The sequence below is a fragment of the Chiloscyllium punctatum genome, chromosome 44, assembly GCF_047496795.1.
Source record: "Chiloscyllium punctatum isolate Juve2018m chromosome 44, sChiPun1.3, whole genome shotgun sequence".
NCBI classification, from domain to species: domain Eukaryota; kingdom Metazoa; phylum Chordata; class Chondrichthyes; order Orectolobiformes; family Hemiscylliidae; genus Chiloscyllium; species Chiloscyllium punctatum.
Genome location: NC_092782.1, coordinates 48724891 through 48752492, shown reverse-complemented (window position 1 = coordinate 48752492; position 27602 = coordinate 48724891). Strand labels below are relative to the sequence as shown.

Genomic DNA, 27602 nt, shown 5'->3' with positions numbered 1-27602 from the left:
TAGGGATATAGACATATGAAACACTCCCCTACCTTTCTATTGCAACCACTTGCCATACTTCATTAAGCATTGGTGTGAGATGAGAATGTGAAATGAGAACTTTTTTTAACTAAGCAAGTTGTTATGATCTGCAATGCACTGTTAGAAAGGGTAACGGAGGCCGTTTCAACAAACCATTCAAAAGGGAAATGAATAAATTCTAGAAGGAGAACTTTTTGTAGGACTCATGGGAAAAGGCAGAGATGGAGAACTACATAATTTAGTCGATATTTTACAGAGCTGAAACAAGTACAATTGGCTGAATGGCTTCCTTAAGTGCTCTAGCATTCTGTCATTCCCCATACAAGAATACAGAGATAAAAGTCTAAAAGGTTTATACATAATACAAATTATTCAATTTCTTGAGATAAACATCTCAAACAGGATGTCTAGTAATTCTATGGTGTGTAGGTGCCAGTTTTGGACTGGGGCGGACAAAGTTAAAAATCAGACAACACCAGTTAATAGTCCAACAGGTTTATTTGGAAGTACAAGCTTTCATAACACTGCTCTTTCATCAGATAGCTAGTGGAGCAGGGTCATAGGACACATAAGTTATTGTAAAAAAATCATACAACTGATGCAATGGATTGAACAAATCTAAATTGCTGTAGAAATTAATAAAATGTCACATGGACTGACTGCCTACAGGTTGTATAGTTTTTGAACAAAATAGAATGGACGGCAAAGTGGCTCAGTGGTTAGCACTGCAGCCTCACAACGCCAGGGTCCTGGGTTCGATTCCAGCCTCGGGCGACTGTCTGTGTGGGGTTTGCACATTCTCCGAGTCTGTGAGGGTTTCCTATCACAGTCCAAAGATGTGCAGGTCAGGTTGATTGGCCATAGTAAATTGCCCATTGCGTTAGGTGCATTAGTCAGAGGGAAATGGATCTGGGTGGGTTACTCTTCGGAGGGTTGGTGTGGATTTGTTGGGCTGAAGGGCCTGTTTCCACACTGTAGGGACTGTAATCTAGTGTATCTGCAAATTTACCCCATAGACTTATATTTGTGTGTGTGAATGTGAAGGAGTGAGGGTGTGTGTATTTGGGGGAGAGAGGGAGACAGAATGTGTGTGTGTGTGTGCGTGCGTGCAATCTTGATAGAGTGTGTGAGCGAGTGTGATGTGGAGTATATGCCTGTAAGAGGGTGTTCGCATGAGTGAGGGTGTGTGTGTATGTGTATATATGATTGTGTGTCTGTGTGTGTAGAGTGTAGTGGGGTCACCTGTAGTGTGACATAAACCCAAGACCCCAGTTGAGGCTATCCTAATGGGTACCAAACTTGGCTATAGCCTCTGATCAGTGACTCTGTGTTGCGTACCCCGAAGTCTGCCTTGGAGAACGGTCAACCAAAGATCCAAGGCTGAATGTCCTCGACTGCCGAAGTGTTCCTTGACTGCCGAAGTGTTCCTTGACTGGAGGGAACACTCCTGTCTGGCAATTGTTGCATGGTGCCCATTCATCCATTGTCGTAGCATCTGCTTGGTCTTGCCAATGTACCATGCCTCGGAGCATTCTTGCCTACAGCATATGAGATAGACAACATTGGCCGAGTCACATGAGTATCTGCTGTGCACATGGTGGCTGCTGTCCCCACATGTAATGGTAGTTTCCATGTCGAGACTGACACGTCTTGCAGTGGTTGCCACAACAGGGTTGGATGGTGTAATGGTCAATGTTGTTGTGAAGGCAGGGCAATTTGCTGCAAACAATGGTCTGTTTAAGGTCTAGCAGTTGTTTAAAGGTGAGAAGTGGAGGCGAAGGGATGATCTTGGTGAGGTTCTCATCTTCATTGATAATGTTTTGCAGGCTGTGAAGAACATAGTATATTTTCTCCTGTTATGGAGAAAATCACCAGTCTCAGAGTCAGAATCGGGATTCAATGACAGAGTTTATTGTACAGAGAAAGGAGAGTTCCGGAGAGAGAGAGATATCCAGCAGTATGGCTGTCAGCTGCGAGCCTTCTCTCACACTCGGATCGCATGTCACAATATTTTATACATTTCATGGTATAATGGTCCAGATATCAAATCTTTCTTTGTACAGCATGGTGTGTTTACAGAAAACATTACAGAGTCATTGTTAGTTTCAGGGGAATGTTACAGAATCATTGTTAGTTTAAGCAGCTACAGCAGAAGTCCATTGCTGCAGTAATTGATTGTGATCGTTCTTCTTGAGAAGGAAGATCATTTTCCATTAGTGCAAATCTAAGGTATTAACACTTGTATACATGCAGTCTCAGGTAGTTAACGATTGTATTGAAGGTGGTGGCTGGACTCAAACACTTCGGTGGACAGTAAATGTTCCTGATGTGTATTTTCTCCCCCACCCGCCTTAAACTAATTATCTATGTTCTATGTCTGTTGTTCTGGTATCCTGTGGCCTCAAGCAGTATCTGTGTATGCCTCACTGTATTTTTCCATGTAACAGCTCAGCGGCCATCTTGTGTGCTAAGTGACCAACTTATGGCTCAGTGGCCATCTTGTGTCTGTGTGCCCAGTGTCAGCATGCCCTGTGTCAACTCCCACTTCACTCCGCTCCCACAAAGTACCAGACAATAAAGTATACCCTATCAATCGTATCCCATGGCTGCTTCCTGAGGAGGTCATTACAGTTTCTCGCTTTGCCACATCGGAACTGGCGATCGATGACTTGAGTATTGTTTCCTGTTCTTATGAGGGTGTTCGTCAGCACTTTCAGGCGTCCACTGCATTCCTCCTGATGTGAAGAGATCCTGCGTGTGCGTAGAGCTTGTCCGAAGGGGGTGGCTGTTTTAATATGTTAGGGTGGAAGCTAGACACGTGTATTCAAGAACGAGACTGATACTAAAGAGTAGTCCATGGTAAATCAGATTGTGAGATGAAAACTGTTGATATCACTGTGTAGTTGTTTCAGTAACTCCTCACTATGGGTCCAGAGGAAGAAAATGTCATCAATATATCTGGTGTATAATGTTTGTTGGAGGCCCTGTGCCATCAGTCCATATGACATTTTATAAATTCCTACTTTGGAAATAGAATCAGCCTGACTTAAGGTTGGAATGCAGACAGATTCTAACCTCACACCTTTAATGTGTTGTCTGCGCTGAGATGTCATTTTTTTTATAAAACCTTAAATTATCTTGGGAATATCTCTTGAAAGAAGTTCTTGCATTTACATGTTAATGAATTGAAACCTGCAACCCATTTTAAGTGATTAAAGACTTAACAACAATCTAGGTTTCTTCAATATATCGGATAATTTGAATGACACTTTGATCTTTTACTATAAATTCAGTGTCCTATGATCCTGCCCTACTAGCTACCTGACGAAGGTGCAGCACTCCGAAAGCTTGTACTTCCAAATAAACCTGTTGGACTATACCTGGTATTGTGTGATTTTTAACTAAGAACTTCTAAATATAGGCATAGGACCTAGGTTTTAAGTGATTTTTAAGAGAAGCTTTCCAGAAATGAACACTTCTTATTTAAGATGTATTTAATTGAACAATTCTTCAACACCACAGCTTTTCTGCTCTATTTAACATATGCTTATTTTTAAATCCATAATATTTGGTTGCAGATCCGTCTACCGGGTGCTGCAGGAATGAGAGAAGTAAAGAAGAGACTGGTGGTAAGAAGTTACAGTCTTTTATTACAAGGGAGGTTGTGCATGTAAGTCATCCATAATAAACCAGCCGATAATTCAACTTTAAAGCCACTAAATTCAATTTTAAAGCCAAAATCACCTTTGTAACAACTGTGAGCAAGAATGTTTTTGTTTTGTGCATGGTAAGTTGATTGATGTTACAGAGAGGCATTCTGTTTTGAGTTTCAATCCCTGCAAGTTTCACTCAATTGTTTATCATTCTGAACTGGATAAAGTAAGTACCAAATCCACATATTTGCAATTGATCCTACCTGCTCAGTAATGGATATTGGAATAGTTGTTTTGTAGTGTGGCACTTGAGTATTGCTGAAAAAAATACCTACAGTATTTCCACCTTGTTTGTATCAAGATAATTTGTAAGAATACCAATTCAAGGGATAAAACAATATTTCAGCTGCAAGAGGAGAGTACTGATTGGTTGACAGATGGATTGTGATTCATTGAGGCATTGCCATGGAGAATGATGTAGTGCATGCACATATTGTTACTGTCTGCAAATGCAAAATACCCTGCATGTTAAACATGTAGCTTTCAATACACAAAAGTATGCCATACTGTGAGTCTGACCAACAACTCTCAATTGATTGTCAGCATAATTCATTAGGCATTAAGGATTATTCAGCAAATATAATCCAATTGCAGATTCACATTTGAAGTTGGAAATTATGGGTTTTGCAGGTGCAGGGTCTTTGCTATAGTTAGTACCTTACTTGCTTTGAGACACCAAAGGGATATGCTCTTTGATATTAACAGCCAGTTTTTTTAGCATGTATAATCTACTTAAGTGGTGTCACACCAGCACTGAAATTCATATACCACTTTACACATTTTTGTGATAGGCAAAATGTGTTTTTGGTTTGACAACAGCATCCTGTTTGTGGATAATACCACTTTTGTTGCTGCTGTTGCTTAAATACTTGAAATTCTCCACCTTTCCAAAGTAATCTGAGGTAGACTGGATATCCTTTCAGGACCAAGAACCTCAAGGTCTTCCATGTTTTTGCACAATATATAACAAGGAATTATCTGGTCAGGGTTGCCAATATCTCGCAGAATGGCTTTGACATGCCTGATTTCAGCATTATGTTTGCAAGGTAAGAAAAATGGCTCAAACCCCATTTATGAGGTATCCCAATAAGGCCAGTTTTAAAGTGCATAGAACTGTAGCAATGCCAATGTCTGTACTGTTAAAAATCACACAACACCAGGTAATAGTCCAGCAGGTTTAATTAGAAGTACAAGCTTTCAGAGCACTGCTCCTTCATCAGGTAGCTAGTGGGGCAGGATCATAGGACACAGAATTTATAGCAAAAGATCAAATGTATGGAACAAACCTACATTAATGTTAAGTCTTTAGAATGGGGGTGCAGATTTCGATTGGTTAATATGTCTCTACTGAACAATGAAGGTAAATTTGTAGTAGACAGTAATTAAGACCCACTGCCTGTTTTTCAACTGGCATATTGAGGAAAAGGAGTTCATTGAATATTCCATTCCTACAGTGAATTTTCGTGCACGATGGAGCCCGCTAAATCGCGTTCCAATGTGGATTCAAATATAGCAAAGGTATCCTCTACATTTCAGAATTATACAAGGGTCCCAATATTAGGTACAATTCTATCAAAGATACAATCACCATGGATTCCAGTGAAACTTTTTGTGAGAGCTGTGCCTAACAGAATCCTATGTTAACACTACCTACTTAGGCATATGTGCCATCATTAAAAATGAGCTCAACTGCATAGGTTGCTGAGTTCATTAGATCAATGAATATTGATTCATACACTTGGTGGTGGGACAAGATCATCGCTTGCCAACCAGTCAGAACTTCCATAAGAAGGGAAGAGCTGGAATTTGGCCTGGAGCCTGTTCTGCTTGTAATATAATCATCGTTAATCTCAACTTAGCCTCAACTCTACTTATCTGCCTGTTTTCCATAATCATTCAATCCATTACCTATCAAACATCTATCTATCGCCTCTTTGCCTTGAATTGGTATTCTTGTGAATTATCCTGATGAGTGCAAGACAAAAAGCTCTGACTTTTTTTATTAGCAATACTCAAGGAAGTGCGCGTATGCAACAGCAACTTGCACTTATGTGGCACCTTTAACACAATAAAAATCCAAAGAATTATATTTGACACCAGCTGGCATAAAGCTCTGTTAAAGAGAGAGGTTTGAAGACCACCTTAAAAGAGAGAAGCTGCAAGAGAGATGTTGAGATTTACTGAGGTAGTTCCAGACCTTGGTACATAGAATGCTAATGATAAGGATGCTAATGTTGCAGGGTTAAAATTGAAGATCTATAAGAGGCTAAAATTGGAACAACACCAAGATCTCAGAATGTTGAAAGACTGGAAGAGGTTACAGAGAAAGAGAGGGCAAAGCTGAATGGTCTAATGAAGCCTGAAATTTATATGCTATCTCAGTTCTCCACATTTGTGAATGATCACTTCATTCTTACATAAATAAAATTTCATCACATTCTGAGAAAACTATGCATTGAAGTACTATCAACTACTATCAAAATATCAAATTTATTTTTGGTTCATTCCTTCCTCAGGATTCTAGTCGCAGAAGGTTGAAAACAGAGAAGGTAAATTGTTTCCATTAAAATGTTTGCTCTTCAATTGTATCAAGTATTTTATTAAAATATGCCTGAGTTGTGAATTCTTATTTCATTTAACAGAATAAAGCAATGAAGATTGTTACTCCTGCACTGGAATTATCACAGCAAAAAGGTCAAAAGGTAATTTTTTTTTAAAAATGTCAAAATTCCTGTTTCTGGTCCAACGAAGATGGTTTTATCTCCTGGACATTCAAAGTTACCTGATCCTGAGTGGCAAGTCCACTAGATTTGGATATGAGTTAGGCTGCCTGGACAATGATCAATATTATGCCAGTATACATCTATCTGCTTGACTCAGGTATGAGATTACTAAGAATACCACAACTGTTGATTGAGTTTGCCTATTGTCAGACATGGATATCTTTGTGCCTATTTAACTCATGAAGTTATTCACCTTATTACCATGCCCTGTCCTCTCCACCCACCACATACAGTCCACTTCACCTCCACCCTATCAAGAATGTCAGTCAACACTTGGTCAGAAATTCACCTGAACATATGTACAATTTGTAAGTTTCCTACTTTGAGTGTTGTAGAAATAGGAATAAACTATTCAATCTTTATAGTGTATTTCACTATTTATTTAGGTTATGGCCGATCTGTCTCCTAGCTACTCTTCTTTTTTAAAAATAACACATAATATGAAATACCATTAGTTTAATTGCTTTAATCTTGACTGATTCCCTTGAAAACGGTTTGTGGAAATTGGACCCATATGTACAAATTAACATTATGATTTGTTTGGACACTGGCATTGTTTACTTGGTATTAGAGGTAATCATATTACAATATTTCAGATACAAAAAAATTGCTATGATTTAGGTATTTTTACAAAACAATATGGCCCAAATATTCATGTCATTGAATATGACTGTATGTTTAACTGTCCCAGCAAAGTAATGAGGAAAGCAAGTTGTGAGAATTGTGCTCTAATAATGTTCACACCCAATATTTCCTCCATTTAAAGTGATAGTTTAAAAACAGGAATATTATTTTCACCACCCTATTTATTTCTACTATGTTCTGTGCACAGCGAATCTAATATGTTCATGGTTCCTGGATCTGCCTTTAAAAGTTCTATGAAGCTTTGAATGTAAAATGGAAAATAAAATAAATTCTGGAGTGCCTTTCACAATTTAAAAACATCTCAAATGATTTACAGCCATTGAAATTTGTTAGTTGTTATAATGTAAGAAACAGTAACTAGGATGACAATGCTGTGCTAATATGATTGATGCATTAGAATATGATATGGGATAGACACTGTAGTACTGGGCGGCACGGTGGCACAGTGGTTAGCACTGCTGCCTCACAGCGCCAGAGACCCGGGTTCAATTCCCGCCTCAGGCGACTGACTGTGTGGAGTTTGCACGTTCTCCCCGTGTCTGCATGGGTTTCCTCCGGGTGCTCCGGTTTCCTCCCACACTCCAAAGATGTGCAGGTCAGGTGAATTGACCATGCTAAATTGCCCGTAGTGTTAGGTAAGGGGTAGATGTAGATGTAGGGGTATGGGTGGGTTACGCTTCGGCGGGGCGGTGTGGACTTGTTGGGCCGAAGGGCCTGTTTCCACACTGTAAGTAATCTAATCTAATCCAATCTAATCTACTGGTGTTTCCTTCCAGGGTGAAAAAGATGAAACAGGGCATATGGTGTGTGGGAAAAATGTTTTAAAATGAAGAGAAATATTTCTCCTCAAAAAAAATGCAGACGTTTTGAACAACTTTCAGGAGGTTGGTTTTGGTTTGTGATGCAATTGCTTTATCCAGTATTGATGTTTCCTTCCAGGGTGAAAAAGGTGAACCAGGCCATAAGGTATGTCGGAAAAAAAGTGATGGGAAATGTTTCTCCTCAAATAAAATGCTGACATTTTGAACAGCTATCAGGAGATTGGAAACATTCAACTGGTTCTTGCTGACGTTTATCCTCCTCATGAATCTCCTCTCACCCTGTTTCCACGAACATTGTTAGCAATGTAGGTGGCCTGAAGCTGCACTTTCCCTGAAATATTGTAGTTCTCAATTATAAGCACAAGATGTCCATTTTTGTTTTGTGCTGTATCTGAGGGACCAACTGGTTTGACAAAGTGACATCCATAAATTTACAGATTCAACTCAGAATAATTTAATGCAAGTTATTAATTAGGATCACAAAGAGAAAATTCTGAGTGAGCAGGTCCTAAAGAATTCTACTAATCATTAGTCCCCAACACAAGGAATGGCTTCCTATGATTAGTTGCTGCTTTCTAATTCATATTTAGGCAAGATCCTTTTTGCATGTCATTTGTGTGGGACCATTCCTTTAAAAGCCTGAATAAATACTGCCAGTAAGATGTCCTTATCCACGATTACTCAGAAACCTTGCAAGCATTGCCTCTTCCATTGCTCCTATATTTATTACCATACTCTCAAGCGTCTTCTAGTTGAATGTTGGAAAAGTTGACACCATTTTCTTCAGTTTTTTTCAGGAACATTATAACAACTGGGTTTCAGGGTACTGAACTTAGTGTCCTACTCCATCCTGGACTCAGCTTCCTCCTCAGATTTGTTACATTTTCAGAATTGTTTTCTTCCACTTCTGTAATATTGTCCATAATTTGTTGCTGTCTCTATCATTCTGTTGGGTCGAGAGTATTAAGATTTGACTTGACTTAATTTAATATTCTGTTGGCTGTCTCCAGCATTATCCTCCACAAGCTTCAACTCATCAAAGAGATTATAAACCAACACCTCAGCCACACTATACTCAGTACTCTTGCTTGTCTTGCTGTCCAAGTTCTGAAAGCCATTGACCCACCCTGTCCACCCTTCTCCATCCCCAGATTTGTGCCAGTTGAGTTTAGAATTTACATTTGAGTTGAAAAGTGTGGCACTGGAAAAGCACAGCAGATCAGGCTATATCCGAAGAGAAGGAGGGTCAACGTTTCGGGCATAGGCTCTACATCAAGAATGTGGGGGGGAGGGTGAGATGGAAAAGGGGACTGAGAGATAAATAGGAGAGTGGGGGTGAGGGTAAAGTAGTTGGAAATGCAATAGGTAGCTGTAGTTGGGAGGGTGTTTGTGATAGGTCTGAGTGGAGGGTGGAGTGGATAGGTGGGAAGGAAGATGGACAGATAGGATAGTGCCAATTTGGAGGGTTCAGTAAGTGATGAGGTGGGGGAGGGGAGATTAGGAAACTAGTGAAGTTGATGTTGATGCCATGTGGTTGAAGAGTCCCAAGGAGGAAGATGAGGCACTCTTCCTCCAGTCATTGGGTGACTTGGATTTGGCGGTGGAGGAGGCCCAGGACTTGCATGTGATTGGCTGAGTGGAAGGGGGAGTTGAAATGGGCAGCCACAGGGCAGTAAGGGTGTTTGGTGTGTGTTTTCATCCTCATTTTTAAAATTGTCCATTGCTTTGCCCCATTTTCTGCTTTGCATCCTAAGCACTCAAAAATCTAAAACTCCAATCTGTCCACTCCACTACGTTTAGTATTCCTTCTTATTTTAAAAATTATCTTCTGCCATCAGTTTGCTTTCCTCCCTTAATCTTTCAAATCCCCGTGTTCACTGTCACTTTCTCCTTCATTGTGACAAGCTTTGGCATAACTTCCTGCAGAGAGGAGTGATATGGTAATAATATAATGATAACTAGTTTGTTGAGTCATGACCTCCTTATACCAAACCCAAGTGAACATCTATTAAATTTGTCAAGATTCTACTGTACAATTCAGTTTCTAAAAACTTGAATTTACATGGTACCTTTCCTATTTTCAGGATGACTCAAAACAGTTTGTGTTGTACAAAATCATGTCCAATAAAATGACCAACTACTGTTTTTTAATGTTTCATGATCTGCTATCATAGGTAATGTTTAAAGAACAAATTCAAACACCTAAGTAACTATGGCACAACATTTCATGTGCTTTAATAGAAAGCAAACATTTTGTATACAGAACAAAAAAAGAAAGCACGAATAGCTTATTTCATGTAGTTTATGTAAGGTTTTGCTATAAACTCAATTCTACACTCTTATTTTTTGATTTCTCCCATCCACAAGAGATTCCTTATCTTATGCACTTTTGAGGGTTCATTTACTTTCTTGGGAACAGCTTAAAAGGTATGCTCTAGAATTTACTCAGAATTCAAGCTTGAGTTACAAATTACATAAAGATCCTTCCATTAGTTTGTGGCTAAGCAAACGTCTAATCTTCTTTAAAAACCTCATGACTGTGGACTCTTAGCTCTTTGTCCTAGCTTTGGATAAATGTTATCTCCCAGTCTGCTCCTGTAGCTTCTGTAATGCTGTTTCCAAGCTAACTATTTAAGTTGACTTTTTTTCTTTATTCCTTCATCGGATATAGGAGTCACATTTGCTGTCCATTTCTAACTGACTTGAACTAAATGGCTTGCAATTAATCATGAACTAAATATTCACATCAGTGGTATTCAAAGAAGGATATCTGTTGGTCAAGAGAACACCTTTCTCTTATTTGAATATTGTGTGAGACCTTTTATGTCCATCTGAATGAGCAGACAGAGCCTCAATTCATCACTATGTCTTTATATATAAAAGCCAAACCTCCACTAATTCCCAACTGAAGCAATATTTCTACACCGAAATCAAACATGTTATTCAGTAATTTTCCAAACCACAAGTTATATTTCAGGTTGTAAGTTTGTTCGCTGAGCTGGGAGGTTTGTTTTTAGATATTTCATCACCATGCTAGGTAACATCACCAGTGAGCCTCTGAAGGCTCATTTTGAGAAACAATTTTAACTTCCTCTGTGCTGCTACTTCCTCAATTATTGAGTTTAATTGGTCTAACCTTGACTATTGACAACTTAAAACAGTCTTGGATAACAAAGGAGCTCTGGATTATTTGAAATATAGGGTTTACACTCTATTAGACTCATAGAGTCACTGAGATGTACAGCACAGAAACAGACCTTTTGGTCCAACCCATCCATGCCGACCTGATATCTTAACCTATTCTAGTCCCATTTACCAGCACTTGGCCCAGATGCCACTAAACCTTTCCTATTCACATACCCATCTAGATGCCTTTTAAACATTGTAATTGTACCAGCCTCCACCACTTCCTCTAGCAGCTCATTCCATCTCTAGCAGCACCACCCTCTGTGGGCAAACGTTGCCCCTTAGGCCTCTTTTATATCCTTCCCCTCTCACCCTAAATCTAGCCCTCTAGTTCTGGACTCCCTCACCCCAGGGAAAAACCCTTGTCTATTTATCCACCCATTATCCCTCAGCCTCTGATCCTCCAAAAGAAGCAGCCCCAGCCTATTCAGCCTCTCCCTATAACTTAAATCCTCCAACCATGGCAATATGTTTGTAAATCTTTTCTGAACCCTTTAAAGTTTCACAACGTCCTTCCAATAAGAAGAAGACCAGAATTGCAAGCAATATTCCCAAAGTGGCCTAACCAATGTCCTGTGCAGCCACAATATGACCTCCCAATTTCTACACTCAATTGGCTGACCAATTAAGGAAAGCATACAAAATGCCTTCTTCACTATCTTATCGACCTGCGACTATACTTTCAGGGAACTTTGAACCTACACTCCAAGGTCTCTTTGTTCAGCAACACTCCTCAGGACCTTACCATGAAGTATATACGTCCTGCTCTGATTTGCTTTTCCAAAACGCAGCACCTCGCATTTATCTAAATTAAACTCCATCTGGCACTCCTCAGCCCATTGGCTTACCTGATCAAGATCCCGTTGTACTCTGAGGCACCCTTCTTCGCTGTCCACTACACCTCCAATTTTGGTGTCATCTGCAAACGTACTGACTATATTTCCAACGTTCACATCCAAATCATTTATATGAATGACAAAAAGTAGAGGACACAGCACCGATCCTTGTGACACTCCACTGGTCACAGGTCTCCAGTCTGAAAAGCAACCCTCCACCACCACACTCTGTCATCTACCTTTGAACCAGTTCTAGTTCTCCATGTATTCCAAGAAATCTAACCTTGCTAACCAGTCTACCATGAGGAACCTTGTTGAATACCTTACTGAAGTCCACAGAGATCACATCCACCATTCTGCCTTCATCAATCCTCTATTACTTCTTCAAAAAACTCAATCAAGTTTGTGAGACATGATTTCCCATGCACAAAGCCATATTGGCTATCCCTAATCAGTCCTTGCCTTTCCAAATACATGTAAATCCTGTCCCTCAGGATTCCCTCCAACAACTTGCCCATCACTAATGGCAAGCCCACTGGTTCCCTGGCTTTTCTTAACACCTTTCTTAAATAGTGGCACCACATTAGCCAACCTCCAGTCTTCCGGCACCTCACCTGTGACTGAGATGATACAAATATCTCAGCAAGGAATCCAGCAATCACTTCCCTAGCTTCCCACAGAGTTCAAGGGTATACCTGATCAGGTCCTGGAGATTTATCCACTTTCATGCGTTTCTAGAGATCCAGCACCACCTCCTCTGTAATATGGACATTTTCGAAGATGTTACTATCTATTGTCCCACATTCTATATCTTACATGTCCTTCTCCATGGTAAGAACTGATGTAAAATACTCATTTAGTAAATTCCTCTATCTCCTGCGACTCTACACATAGACTGCATTATTGATCTTTGAGGGGGCCTATTCTCTCCCTAGTTACCCTCTTGTCATTAATGTATTTATAAAAACACTTTGAATTCTCCTTAACCCTATTTGCCAAAGCTATCTCATGTCCCCTTTCTGCCCTCCCAATTTCCCTCTTCAATATACTCTTACTGCCTTTATACTCTTCTAAGGATTCACTTGATCTCTCCTGCCTATATCTGACATATGCTTCCCTCTTTTTCTTAACCAAAACCTGAATTTCTCTAGTCATCCATCATTCCCTACACCTACCAGCATTTCCTTTCAACCTAAAAGGAATATACTGTCTCTGGACTCTCATTATCTAATTTTTGAAGGCTTCCCATTTTCCAGCCATCCCTTTACCTGCGAACATCTGCCTCCAACCAGTTTTTGAAAGTTCTTGCCTAATACCATCAAAATTAGCCTTCCTTAAATTTAGAACTTCAACTTTTAGATCCGGTCTATCCTTTTCCGTCACTATTTTAAAACCATTAGAATTATGGTCACTGGCCCCAAAGTGCTCCTCCACTGACACCTCAGTCACCTGCCCTGCCTTATTTCTCAAGAGTAGGTCAAGTTTTGCACCTTCTCTAGTAGGAACATCCACATACTGAATCAGACAATTTGTTTGTACACACTTAACACATTCCTCTCCATCTAAGCCCTTAACACTATGGCAATCCCAGTCTTTGTGTGGAAAGTTAAAATCTCCTCCCATAACCACCCTATTACAGACCAGTAAGTCTCACGTCTGTCGTCTGCAAGGTGTTAGAAAGGATTCTAAGGGATAGAATTTATGACCATCTGGAAGAGCATGGCTTGATTAAATGCAGTCAACACGGCTTTGTGAGGGGCAGGTCATGCCTCACAAACCTTATCGAGTTCTTTGAGGATGTGACTAGAAATGCTGATGAGGGTCGAGCTGTGGATGTGGTGTATATGGACTTCAGCAAGGCATTTGATAAGGTTCCCCGTGGTAGGCTCATTCAGAAGGTCAGGAGGAATGTGATTCAGGGGAACATAGCTGTCTGGATACAGAATTGGCTGGCCAACAGAAGACAGCGAGTGGTAGTAGAAGGAAAATATTCTGCCTGGAAGTTTGTGGTGAGTGGTGTTCCACAGGGCTCTGTCCTTGGGCCTCTACTGTTTGTAATTTTTATTAATGACTTGGATGAGGGGATTGAAGGATGGGTCAGCAAGTTTGCAGATGACACAAAGGTTGGAGGTGTCATTGACAGTATAGACGGCTGTTGTAGGCTGCAGCGGGACATTGACAGGATGCAGAGATGGGCTGAGAGGTGGCAGATGGAGTTCAACCTGGATAAATGCGAGGTGATGCATTTTGGAAGGTCGAATTTGAAAGCTGAGTACAGGATTAAGGATAGGATTCTTGGCAGTGTGGAGGAACAGAGGGATCTTGGGGTGCAGGTACATAGATCCCTTAAAATGGCCACCCAAGTGGACAGGGTTGTTAAGAAAGCATATGGTGTTTTGGCTTTCATTAACAGGGGTATTGAGTTTAAGAGTCGTGAGATCTTGTTGTAGCTCTATAAAACTTTGGTTAGACCGCACTTGGAATACTGCGTCCAGTTCTGGTCCCTATTATAAGAAAGATGTGGATGCTTTGGAGCGGGTTCAGAGGAGGTTTACCAGGATGCTGCCTGGACTGGAGGGCTTATCTTATGAGGAGAGGTTGACTGAGCTCGGACTTGTTTCATTGGAGAAAAGGAGAAGAGGGGACCTAATTGAGGTATACAAGATAATGAGAGGCATAGATAGAGTCGATAGCCAGAGACTATTTCCCAGGGCAGAAATGACTAACATGAGGGGTCATAGTTTTAAGCTGGTTGGAGGAAAGTATAGAGGGGATGTCAGAGGCGGGTTCTTTACACAGAGAGTTGTGAGAGCATGGAATGCATTGCCAGCAGCAGTTGTGGAGGCAGGGTCATTGGGGACATTTAAGAGACTCCTGGACATGCATATGGTCACAGAAATTTGAGGGTGCATACATGAGGATCAGTGGTCAGCACAACATCGTGGGCTGAAGGGCCTGTTCTGTGCTGTACTGTTCTATGTTCTATATTCTATTATTCTTCCAGATAACTGAAATCTCCTTACAAATTTGTTTCTTAATTTCCCACTGGCTATTAGGGGGTCTATAATACAATCCCAATATGGTGATCATCCCTTTCTTATTTCTCACTTTGAAACAAATTACTTCCCTGAATGTATTCCCATGAATATTCTCCCTAAGTACAGCTGTAATATCAAAAACGTCACTCCCCCTCTTCTCTTGCCACCCCCCCCCCCCCCCCCCACCTTCCTATCCTTCCGATAGCAATTGTATCCTGGAATATTAAGTTGCCAGTCCTGTCCATTCCTGAGCCACATTTGTGTAATTGCTAAGGTATCCCACTCCCATGTTTCTGACAATGCCTTGTGTTCATCTGCCTTCCCTGTTAGGCCTCTTGCATTGAAGTAAATGCAGTTTAATTTATCAGTCCGACTTTGTTCTCTGCTTTGTTCCTTCCTGCCCTGATTGTTTGACTTGTTCCACTTCCCAACTGTACCAGTCACTATTTCTCTGGGTCCCATCCCCCACCATCTAATTTAAACCCTCCTGAGCAACTCTTGCAAATTTCCCTGCCAATATATTAGTCCCCTTCCAATCCAGGTGCAATCTATCCTTCTTGTACAGGTCACTTCTACCACAGAAGAGATTCAAATGATCCAAAGATGTAAACCTTTCTCCCCGCACTAGCTCCTCAGCATTCATCCACTCTATCTTCCTATTTCTACCCTCACAAGCTCATAGAACCAGGAGTAATCCAGATATTACTACCCTTGAGGACCTCCATTTTAAATTCCTGCCTAACTTTCTATATTCTCCCTTCAGAATCTCATCCTTTTCCCTTCCTATGTTGTTGGTTCCATGTGTACAATGACCTCCTGCTGGTCCCTTCCCCTTTGAGAACATCCTGCACCCTCCCTGAGATATCCTTGATCCTGGCACTAGGGTATCAACACACCATTCTGATTTTTCACTGCTGACTGCAGAGTTGTCTGTCTGTACCTCTGACTTTGAGCATCCCCGATCATAATCGATCACTTGGAACCTGACATACTCCTCATTACATCACAACCTGTCTTGATTGCAGAAACTTGACTGTTTGTAAAACATTCTCCTGGGAGTCCAGCACACCCTATATTTTCCAAAAAAGCATACTTGTTTGAAATGGGGCTAGCCACAGAACACTCCTGGACTACCTGCCTACCCCTCCTACCTTTCCTGGAGTCAACCCATCTACCTGACTGTATCTGCAGTTTTTCTCCCTTCCTATAACTGCCATCCATCAAATACTGGATTAGCGGTGCTGGAAGAGCACAGCAGTTCAGGCAGCATCCAACGAGCAGCGAAATCGACGTTTCGGGCAAAAGCCCTTCATCAGGAACCCTAGCTCTTGTAAATTCCTCATTGCCTATAACTGATAGGATTTGCAAACAAAGACACTTCCTGCAAATATAATAATCAGTAACATGGAAACTTTTTCTAAACTCCCACACCCGATAGGAAGAACATATCACTCTCTAAAGGCCATCTTTGCTCCTTCACAATCTACAGACCCAGAAAATAGCACTGCTTTTTTGCTTTAAAAATAGTACTCCAGGCTAACTTAGTACTTATGGTTTATATTTTTAAAATTTAATTAAGAGACAGATTTTGATAAAACATACGATCAAGAAAGAACCCACATTACTCACTACTGCAGACTTACAGCAAGGTTACATGTTAAAAACTGCGCACTTATCTGTTCCTGTGCTGTGAGCTCTCCCACACAGGTTCATCCAAAGTCAACTGTGAATTTCACTGTTTGTTCATTTTTCCTGGACACACTCCGATGAGAAGAGATACACAAACTCAAACAGCAAAGGCAGTAACTGTACAGTTTCACTGCTGTGTCAGTTAGCAGTGTAGGTTTCTTTCTATCTCTCCCTCACTGACTATGTGGTCGCTGCCTTTTATCTGTCTTTCTCCCTTTTAAAAGTGCCGTTGTTTTGACTTTTTTCCCCAAAGTTCCCAAACAATGCAACAGCATATAAAACAGTAATTGCTGCTCCTCAAATTTGAAAAAATCACCTCCAATACCTAAAATACCTCAAAAAAGGAGCAGTTCTTGCAGCCACAACTTTTTCCTGTCCTCCATCTTGGATTACCCAGAATCTGCATTTCTCACTTAAATCTTTCTCCAGGAATGCCAAACTGAATATTTAATCTAATATCATTTGAATTGATTATTTATGTTCATTAGCCAACAGTGGTTTGTTTTTCATTGTTCTGACCACCCCAACCTCATAAATGCTATTTCTCTTTATTTATATTTTCAGGGGGAACCTGGAACACCTGGAAGCCAAGTAGGAATTGTCATTACCCTATTAATTCTATAATTAAGAGATATTACTATTATGTAATTTTTGCTCCAGTTTATGAATATTAGTCCATCACATCAATATAAATAATTATGAATACCAACTTATTTGGAGCAAGAAAATCAATAAAATACATGAACAATCAAACACCCCTGTTAATGAAAATGTTAATCAATCCACATATAATACTACATATGGATTATTTTTACTTTAGGATGACAAAGGAGAAATTGGTGAGAAAGGTCAAAAGGTATGATTAAAATTTACATTAATAGTTTTTAGTTGAATGACAATTTTCTAGATTTCTTCTGCTGATCTAAGTGGGGATCGTTGCTACTGGTTCAATGAAACATCTTCTTACCTTAAATAGCATTTGTGTCTAATACAATTGGGTTAGCATTAATTATAGACAGGCCAAACCCAGCACAAGAAAGTGCAGAATAAAAAAAATCTATGTATACCTGTAATAGGACTTGTTTCCCTGTCTATAATGCCCTGTGTCCACCAGTTTATGGAAAAGAAGCAAAGTAAAACTGCTAATAGAGATGTCAAGATAGGAAGCTCCTGTCTAAGACCCATTTGAATGAAAAGCACGTGGATGTACTGAGACATCCCTGTATTAATAATGGGAAGTTAGCTATAATGGTGTGGGTGCCAAGGGTTGGGATGTAGTAATGGTACAGGTTATAGTTGGATTATCCCTTTTCACCACCCTGGACCCTTCTGCAGTTCTATGACTCAGTTCATCATTCCCTCCTCCAGAAGCACTGCTGTTGTCCAACTATGATTGACCTTGCTTGATTCCACTCTGACGTATCCAGTTGTAATCTGAACAACTTTATCAATAGCTTCTCTTCCAGATTTTCACTGTCACAGCCAATGTTTTCCAAGGATCTAATGGAAATCTGAAATAAAACAGAACATGCTGGAAATATATTGGACTGAAAAGCCAATCATCTCTTCAAAATTAAAAGTTATGTTAATATTTCCTGTGGCACATTGTACCAAAAAGTTTCGGAGGCTTCTTTAACTCATTCACAGGATGTGAGCATAACTGGCAAGACCAGCATTTTCTTTGAGAGGATGGTAGTGAGCTGTCACTCTTTGAGAATAAGTTGTCTTCTTGTATGGCTTGGAGCCTGAGTGTTAACTGAAATTAGTTTATGTGCACAATGGATTGGAAAAGATAGTTGCCAATATTATTATAACCGATTGTCAATGGTGTTTGAAAAGTGCTCATTATTTAGGTTCTATAATAGGTCCATCTTAACTTCCAGGGAGAGCCTGGCATTGGATTCAGAGGTCCAATTGGTCAATCAGGATCTCCTGGAAAAAAGGTATGAAACTTGCTTTATCACAGCATCTGTTTGTTTAGGAAATGACTTGTTGAAAACAGAAGGTAGTATATTATTGGGACTCTCAAGATTATTCATATGTCACATTGCACGATAGGGTATCGATAGTAGAGCATTTCAACTTACTCAACATTAACTGGGGGAGCCACAGTGTGAAGGTTTCGAGGGAGCAGGATTCTTAAATGCATCCAGGATAGCTTTTTAAGCCAATGTGTAGAAGGCCCTAAAACCAAGGGACAATCCTGGATTTTATTTTAGGTAATGAAGCCAGGCAAGTGATTAAAGTATTAGTGGGGGAGCATTTTGCAGACAGTGATCATAACTCTATTAGATTCAAGAGCATTATGGAAAAGGACAAGCATGGGCCTGAAATCAAAGTTCTAAGCCAAGACAAGGCTAAATTTTAATAAGATCAGGTATGATTTGGCCAGAGTGGTCTGGGAGCATATACTTTTAGGTAAATCTGTACCAGAGCAGTGGAACACATTCAAGAAGGAAGTAGGGAGAATTCAGGACCAACATGTTTCAATAAGGATAAGGACTAAGGCCAACTTATCCAGTGAATCTTGGATATCAAATGATATATAGGATTACATAAAGAGAAAAACAGATGTTTACAGCAGATACTGAGGGCTCATAATAGCAGACACATGAGAGGAATATAGATGTGCAAGGGGAAACATGAGAAGGAAATTAGGAAAGCAAAATTTCGCCACCTCCAGCAGGATATCAGATACATATTCCCTTCCCTTGTAAGCATTTCACAGGGACCATTCACTCCAGGACACGCTAGTTCACTCTTCCTCTACTCACAAAACTCCTCACAACCCCACGGCACCTTCCCATGCAATTGCAGAAGGTGTAACACCCGCCTATTTACTTCATCCCTTCTTACTTATCAAGGCTCCAGATACACCGTCCAGGTGAAGCAATGATTTGCCTGCACTTCACTCAATCTAGTCTATTGTATTCACTGCTCACAATGTTGTCTCCTCTCCATTGGGGAAATGAAACACAAACTGGATGACTGGTTTGCAGAACACCTGTACTCAATCCTTAAAAATGACCCCGAGCTTCCTGTTGCCTGCCACTTCAACACACCACCACAACTGCGGTCAGACCTGTTGAGTTTGTCCAGCGATTTCTGTTTCTGTTTCAAATCTTCAACAGTTCTTTGTTTTATCTTAGAAGAGGGAGGTTATGCTGGAACTGTCTAATAAGTTTACTTGGCTACAGCTAAATTATTGTGTGCAGTATTGGAATCCACATTATAGGAGGAATGTGATTGCATTAGTGAGGATGCAGAGGAGATTCACCAAGATGTTGCCTGGACTGGAGAGTTTTAGTGACGAAGAGAGCCTGAATTGCCTCCTTTGAAGCAGAGGAGACTGAAAGACGGCATAATTGAGATGTATAAAATTATCATGGTGATAGACAGAGTAAACAGGAAGGATTTCTCCACTTAGTGGAGGGACCAATGACCAGGGCATGGATTAATGGTAAGGAACAGGAGGTTGACATGTGGAAACACTTTTTCATGCAGGGGATGGTGGAAATCTAGAACTTGTCGCCTATAAGAGTGGGAAAAACTCTCATAATATTTAAGAAATATTTAGATGTACAGGTGTGATGCCAAGGCATGCAAGACTATGGGCCAAGTACTGGAATATGGGATTAAAATAGTTAGGTGACTGTTTTTGATAGTGTAGACCTGATGGGCCTAATGCCCTTTTATTTGCTGTGGACCCCTATGCCTATAAAAGTTTCCCTTGAGTTCAAAGGTCAATTTTTCAAAAGATACAGCTTTTGGATCCTGCATATTACGTATGATTCCCACAAAATTATTTTGCCTGCCTACACATAACTTTATGATAGCACTTTTGCCACTCTCTTTCTGAAGGGACTTATTCTGCATAGCAACAGAAGGAACAGTTGGTGAATTGTGAAGACAGTAAGCCACTTAAAACCTGGTTCACTGCACAATTTCCAAACTCTCAGCAAAGTACTTACAACAAATCGCTAGCTATTTATCTCCATTGTCATTTGTGGATGTTATCAACAAAGAATGACTTGTGTTGCAGACGTTTCGTCCCCTGTCTAGGTGACATCCTCAGTGCTTGGGAGCCTCCAGTGAAGCGCTTCTGTGTTGTTTCCTCCGACATTTATAGTGGCCTGTCTCTGCCACTTCCGGTTGTCAGTTCCAGCTGTCCGCTGCAGTGGCCGGTATATTGGGTTCAGGTTGGCCGCTACAGCGGACAGCTGGAACTGACAACCGGAAGCGGCAGAGACAAACCACTATAAATGCCGGAGGAAACAACACAGAAGCGCTTCACAGGAGGCTCCCAAGCACTGAGGATGTCACCTAGACAGGGGACGAAACATCTGCAACACAAATTCCCAGCTTGGCGAACAGAACCACAACAACAAGCACCCAAGCTACAAATCTTCTCACAAACTTTGAACAAAGAATGACTTCCATATTTGGCTTTTTAAATATCAGTCACTATATTACACTGAGTGAACCTCTTTCAATCAACTTAAGAAATTGATGATAATGAAGGCCCATTTGTTTGTAGGCTTTATGCTAAACACATACGCATATTTTATCGTCTTGCTTTGTAAAGTAATCATAAATCTTTATATGAACAATACCTAATGCCAACAGGATTCAATAGCATGTTGGCAATGGAATTCTATGCAATACAGTGCACTATTTTGTCCATGAACAAGACTGGTTTGACACACTGTGTCCTTCTTTAGTGCAGGTTTTTCGGGAAATTCCAAATGAATTAAAATCAAAACAAAATTCTCAAATGTTATGTGAATGTAAAGTTGTGATTTATTTAAATTAGGGAGAACCAGGGATATCAGGCCCTCCAGGGGCTCAGGGTATTCAAGGCATCCCAGGTAATACAGGTATACCAGGAATCCAAGGTGCAAGAGGTTCTCCAGGAGTGCCAGGAATCCCAGGAGTAAAGGTAAGTAATAAAATAAATTACACATTTAATTTTTTGTTTGAACCTGTCTTCACACTCTCCAATCTTTCTCACTGCGTGTGTGTGAACCTACCAATGGATGTTTTGGTAAATAATGAGACCAAGAAGTGTCTGCAATTCTATCGGAAACAGGAGATAAGAATAACGTTTAAGTGGATCGTTGTGTCATCACAACATTTAAAAACGTTTAGCAGCTTGTAAAATCCATTGAGGAAATCAAGGACCTTTCCTTTGATGGTGCAATCCAGTCAAACAACGTTTCTCAATACATCCTTCAATCAATCTTTCTCTTCAGAGACACATTTGATAATAGAATCATTTTATGTGTGTTGACCTCAATGATCAAAGCTTGATGAGGTGATGGTCTGTGGGAGGAGGTTTCCTAGTATTTGGATCCTAGTAGAGTCATTTAGGTTATGCAACCTTTCACCCCTCCTATTCAGGCCAACAATGTGCTTTTCACCTTACTGGCCCATGTGGATCTCTTGCCATTCTTGCAAAGTCCTACTCACACTGTCAAATTTATGCTAATTTTTCAAGACCATATAACCAATGCACAGAATGGATAGGTGACTGTCCCCAATTAACTCTAGCTAATAGCCTGTTGAGTTAATTTTATTGTGAACAATTGGCATGAACTCAAAGTAAGAATTTGATTAACCAGGAAATTAGAATCTCCTCAGTTGGGGACTGCCTTCCAAACTGGCTGGCTACAGCCAGCATACTGTGTGCTGGTAAAATTTAAAAAAAATAAGGATTTGATCTTGCATTCACAGTGAGATGAATGAGAGATGTGTAAAACTTTGATAGCAGTCCAAATTCAAAGGGATTATGCATAATTAAAGGTGTGTCTGGAGTGGTTGAGGGAGATGTTGTTTAAGTATTTTTAAATATTAGTCCTTTGCCAAGACTGTGGAGGTAAGGAATAAGTTTCAAGCAAAAATAGATTGAGAATAAATTGAATGTGGAGGAGGAGAAAGAAATCAGGGATGGAACAAAATTAATTTGGTGCTTTTCAGATTATTCCATCTGCTTTCTGAGAATAGTCAGAATTGCAATGTAAAACAAAATTAAACATTAACAAGTGTCTATGATACCTGCGTTCTGATTGATGGCTAGTAAAACAGTTGTATTGCTGCATGTGGCACACATTCAGGACAGCAGCTTAAAGAATAGCAGTGCACCCTTCCACTTAGAAGGTAGTGAAATAGTTTAATGCTCTGCACGGTCACTGGATGCCATCAACTGCATTTGGATTTCTTGGGACCTCCGAAACACAGGAAACATTTTAACCCTCGTAAAATTAATGCCTCCACTCCATAGTCCTAACCAGTCTCTTAGAGCAACCAATCCCAGACTTTGCAAATAATTGATCCCAGAAACCAGTTTGTATCTTAAACAAATGATTTAGCAATCTATTAACAATATAGTCACTTTAGCAGAGCAAAATTAAACAAGATAATCTAAATGATTGTTATTTTAAACCCAAAATCTTTTGTTTTAAGCCCCGTTCACAAAAGACAACCAAGCATAATTCAGGGATATAGAAAATAAAATAATAAAATGGATAGATTACTTAAGTGTTTTCATAATGCACTGTTCTGGAGGCATAGATGATGGTTTCTTCATGGATTCTCTGAAGATATTGATCAAGGTTTCCTTTACAGTTCACTTAGATAAAGGCAATAATACTTCTAACTTAGTTTTCTATTCCATGAGCTGCTAATAAGAGTTTATGCATGGAGAGAACTCATACTGTGAAAAAGTTCCATTTTTGTCCCTATATTATAATTTAAAATCTTTTACAAGAAACTTGTCCCTGAAAATTAACTGTGGGAATTTTACTGATTATTCAGATATGTAGTGGAAATGTAGTAATTAAGTTCAAGGAAAGATTTTTGCACAAAGTTGAAAAAGTCACAATGTCTTTAATGAGACTATCTTGATGTAATTGTCAAGGCGACTCACATTAATTCCTTCATGCTGATACATTCATCAGCCAGTATGTCGAGAAATAAAAACCATTTAACCTATTGACTGCATAATACACATACCTCAATGGTGTACCTTAAGATTCTTCATTTTGAGTCATCAACCACTTCCTGTTATCAACAAGAACTGATAATTTAGCATTGAATTCTCTCAGGCAGAGATGAAATATTTCTTAATGAAAAGGTTCAGGAAATTGTTTAATAGCTTCAGTGAAGCTGCTGAGGTTGTATCACTAATTTATTTGTTGCATAGGATGCACTTTTACCAGGGTTTGAATGGTGAGATGAGTGGTAGAATCGGGCGAGATGTTTGGTGAGGTCGATTCGACCTCAATATCGTCTCAACGCCTCTTGTTCCCTTTTCTCAAGTGATGTGGCAAGATTCTCACTAGCTCCCAATTCACAATGGTTTGCTAACAGCCAATGTGCCACAGGTTCTGATCTTTCCAAACTTACCTTACAAATGAACCATCGCAAAAACCTGACATGGAAACCAGAGTGGGTTCTTGGTGGGTTAGGGGTGGGATTCAGCTCGTCACTTGCTCCAAAACATTAATGTTGTCTACAAACTGGGAGAACAGGGCACAATACATTAGCACCAACTGAAGCAACCTTCCACCATGGGCATTGGCCATTCTACTTTCAGGGAGTCACTGCCACCATCCTGGTATCCTCCAATGCAAGGACAGACTGGTCTAGGAAGACAAACCAGCAATCAGCAGTGAATAGCTGTATTGGGTGATAATACTGGAGAAAGAAAGTAGTGGACCAGGCTGTTTCCCATGGATGCTCCCTAAATGTCTCAGCGTGCATTCACCTGTCACTTAACCACATGAATTCAGTGTACATACTTTGCCTTGGTCTGCTGTGCCTTGAATTTACAATAACATTCAGGTAAACAGGCAGTAGCTTTACAGCAGTTATCTTGCCTTACATCAGTGTGCCACATCACTCTAGCATCTGCACCACATTTCTTCAGTGTTCGTGACAACACACAGCATCTGCAGCAAGTGGTGCAATGAATGTGAAATTACACGGGAGTCGTCCACAGTGAGATCGATGGGAATATCTGTCTGTCGGAGGGCCTAACACAGTTCATTAAAAGCAGTCTCCCATATATCAGTGTCAGGCTTCAGCCACAGTCAGGCCACCAGTCAGTCTGGGAATGCACAAGTGAAGTGTGCCTCCATGCTGTATGGAGTAGGTCACTGTCGGTCCTTTGTCTCCATAGTGATACTTTGTTGTCCATGCTGCTGAGGTATCCAGGAAACAATACTGATGATGATCGCTCCAATGTTTCCCCATATTTGTCCATGAAGTTTATGGGGCTCTCCTTTTTGAGAGATGGGCTAGTTCTTAGCAGGTTGGTCTATCAATATAGAAGGCATTGCTTGGTTGAGGTGTTCATTGCCTGGTTAATGTGATAGTTATAGTTGGATGACAAGTGTTACTTATGTGTTATGGACATCATCTCTTGCAACAACAAAAAAGGGGGAAATAGGTAAGATATAAGTGGGTATGGCTGTTAGGGCTGGTGCCTGTGAGGGAAATTTGTTGAGATGTTCCAACAGACTGAGGAGGCAGTATGAAGGTAAGGGAGGATGGAGGTAAGGAGAGCAAGTGAGGGAAGATGTTGCATGAAACAGAGAGGGTGTCAGAGCATAAACTTTGGTGGGAAGACTGTGCAGTGGCACAGGTAGAGGCAGTGGAGAGCAAAATATCACATTTATTCTGGTGGATCAGAAAAGATCATGGACCTTCTTCTTGCATTGTAGCCTAATTCTCCTCACCCTGGGGATGGCACTCATTTTGGTGATGATCTCCAGCCAAATTGGCATGGGCTGGTGACATGGTCTCCATTGCTGGTTCTCCAGGAACAGAACTCCTCTCCTCTCCACCACTCAAATCAACAAGACTTCTAGGTCCAGGTCCGAGAAGTATTGTACCACGCTCCCTTTCTCTCTTGTCTCTCCTGATGCATAACACAGCCAAATAGCATAGCTTGCAGATGACAACTCAATGCAGGTATGCAATGGGCCGTGAAAGAATGTGCAGCCCTAAGAGTTTCTGGTCTTATGCAGAATGCTACAGGATGTTGAGTTTCTCTATTAACAGTGGGAAGGTTGGGCAGAGAGAGATTGTGATTCATGCTTCAAGGACTCAATCATTCAAATGACAAGTTTAGAAGACATGGCAAGAAAACTCACTCAGCCCCACAGCGAGAATCACTCCATCAAGCTCAATACAACTCTCACTTGGCCAAAAAAATAGTAAGATTCAGTCCTCTGTCTCTGCAAATTCCATAAAAGATGCCATCTATCCTAGGAATGTATTAGTTTTCAGTTCATTCTAATCTGTCAAATATCTGCACATTGCTAATTTCAAAGTGATTTGTGATATTCATTTGACCACAATAATTAGTTCATATCATCCACATCTTATCCTATATTAATTTAAAACAAGAACTTCTGAAAATAGCCATTAAGCAATTTGGCTATTTTCCTTCAATTTTAATTAGTCCATCACTGTGACTGAATCATCCCAGAACTCCTTTCCAATCAGCCCCTACACCCCAGGGACTGCAGCACTTTTAGAAGGCAGCTCATCACCATCTCTCCAGGGCAATTAGGGATGGCCAAAAAATGCTGGCCTAGCGAGTGACAATCACATCTCATGAAAGAATAATAAAAGGAAGAGGAGATAAGTAGAGATAAGAAAACACAAACGAACTGACTCATGCGGTGGCGGGGGGGTGGGGAGTGGGGGAGAAATATTTGTAAAAATGGTACTCCAATAATTGTAGACAGTTTAATTTTCTTATAGATTATAGATTGGATAAATGAAAATGACAAGATAGCCTTGAGGGTCAAGTAATAGGGCATATTGAGATAGTTTCTTAGGTAATAATTCTGCCCATCCTCAGTCCGTTGGAACATCTCAACAAATTTCCCTCACAGGCATCAGCCCTAACAGCCATACCCACTTATATCTTACCTATTTCCCCCTTTTTTGTTGTTGCAAGAGATGATGTCCATAACAAGTAAGTTACTTGTCATCTAACTATAACTGTCACAATAATGAGAGAACAGACTATTGTAGAACTAGTACTATGTAATGAGACAGGTTTAATTAAGAACCTCATAGCAAAGGATTTGATTGCTAAGAACTATACTCAAAGGATGATTGAATTTCAAATTCAGTTTCGTATTTGGAATTCTCTACTGTGGGGATCAATGGAGATGGGTCATTACACTTACTTAAAGCTGACTTAAACTGATTCTTGATCAACAGGGAAATTGAGGGTTATTGGGGACAGGCAAAAAAGTGGATTGAGGCCATCATTAGGTCAGCAAAGACCTTATTAAATGGTGGAGCAAGCTTAAATGTCCAAATGACCAATGTTTACTCTTACATTTTATGTTCCACTGTTAAATCCAATTTATCTTGTTGGTGAGACAGTTAATGACAATTAACAAACTTTAAGGCTGCTCATCTATTGCATAAATCTTGTTTTGTGAACAATTCCACTCATGGGTCTGGGGACTAAGCCATTAGAATTCATATGTAAAAGTCTTAAATTGTAAAATGCATTTGCTGTCATTTATTCTAAAATGTGGAGGGGGACTACTCTGTTGGAAATTTTCTACTTAGCCTGTTCAGGGATGTCATTACACACACTGGAGTAGGTAGGACTTCAACCCAGGTCTCCTGGCTCAGAGATAGGAACACTACCATTGTGCCATATGAACACTTTGGGCCAAAGCTATCATTCCTACTTCCCTAAACTGTCTCAGCTGCTTCTCTTAAAGTCATACTTTGTTAAAATTTAGAATTCTTAATTAAAATGCAAGATTTTGTGAGCAGAATAAGACCATTAATCTCAACAAATCTGTCCTTTCTGAATAGATTGATCCCAACTGCG

The 27602-nt window shown here is 40.2% G+C and overlaps 1 protein-coding gene across 15 annotated transcripts in view; it reads left to right on the top strand.

The window, feature by feature from the left end:
- col7a1l (collagen type VII alpha 1-like) overlaps positions 1–27602 on the top strand; it is a 428727-nt gene that overhangs the window by 225842 nt on the left and 175283 nt on the right. For all 15 annotated transcript variants that reach the window (XR_011955318.1, XR_011955319.1, XR_011955320.1 and 12 more), the window contains 8 exons: positions 3600–3650; positions 6251–6283; positions 6377–6436; positions 8102–8128; positions 17297–17323; positions 17553–17588; positions 18616–18675; positions 21546–21671. Coding sequence is in view for 12 of the 15 variants with exons in the window: in XM_072562892.1 (XP_072418993.1) it covers positions 3600–3650; positions 6251–6283; positions 6377–6436; positions 8102–8128; positions 17297–17323; positions 17553–17588; positions 18616–18675; positions 21546–21671 (420 nt within the window). In the remaining 3 variants the exon portion in view is untranslated. The remainder of the gene's footprint in view (positions 1–3599; positions 3651–6250; positions 6284–6376; positions 6437–8101; positions 8129–17296; positions 17324–17552; positions 17589–18615; positions 18676–21545; positions 21672–27602) is intronic.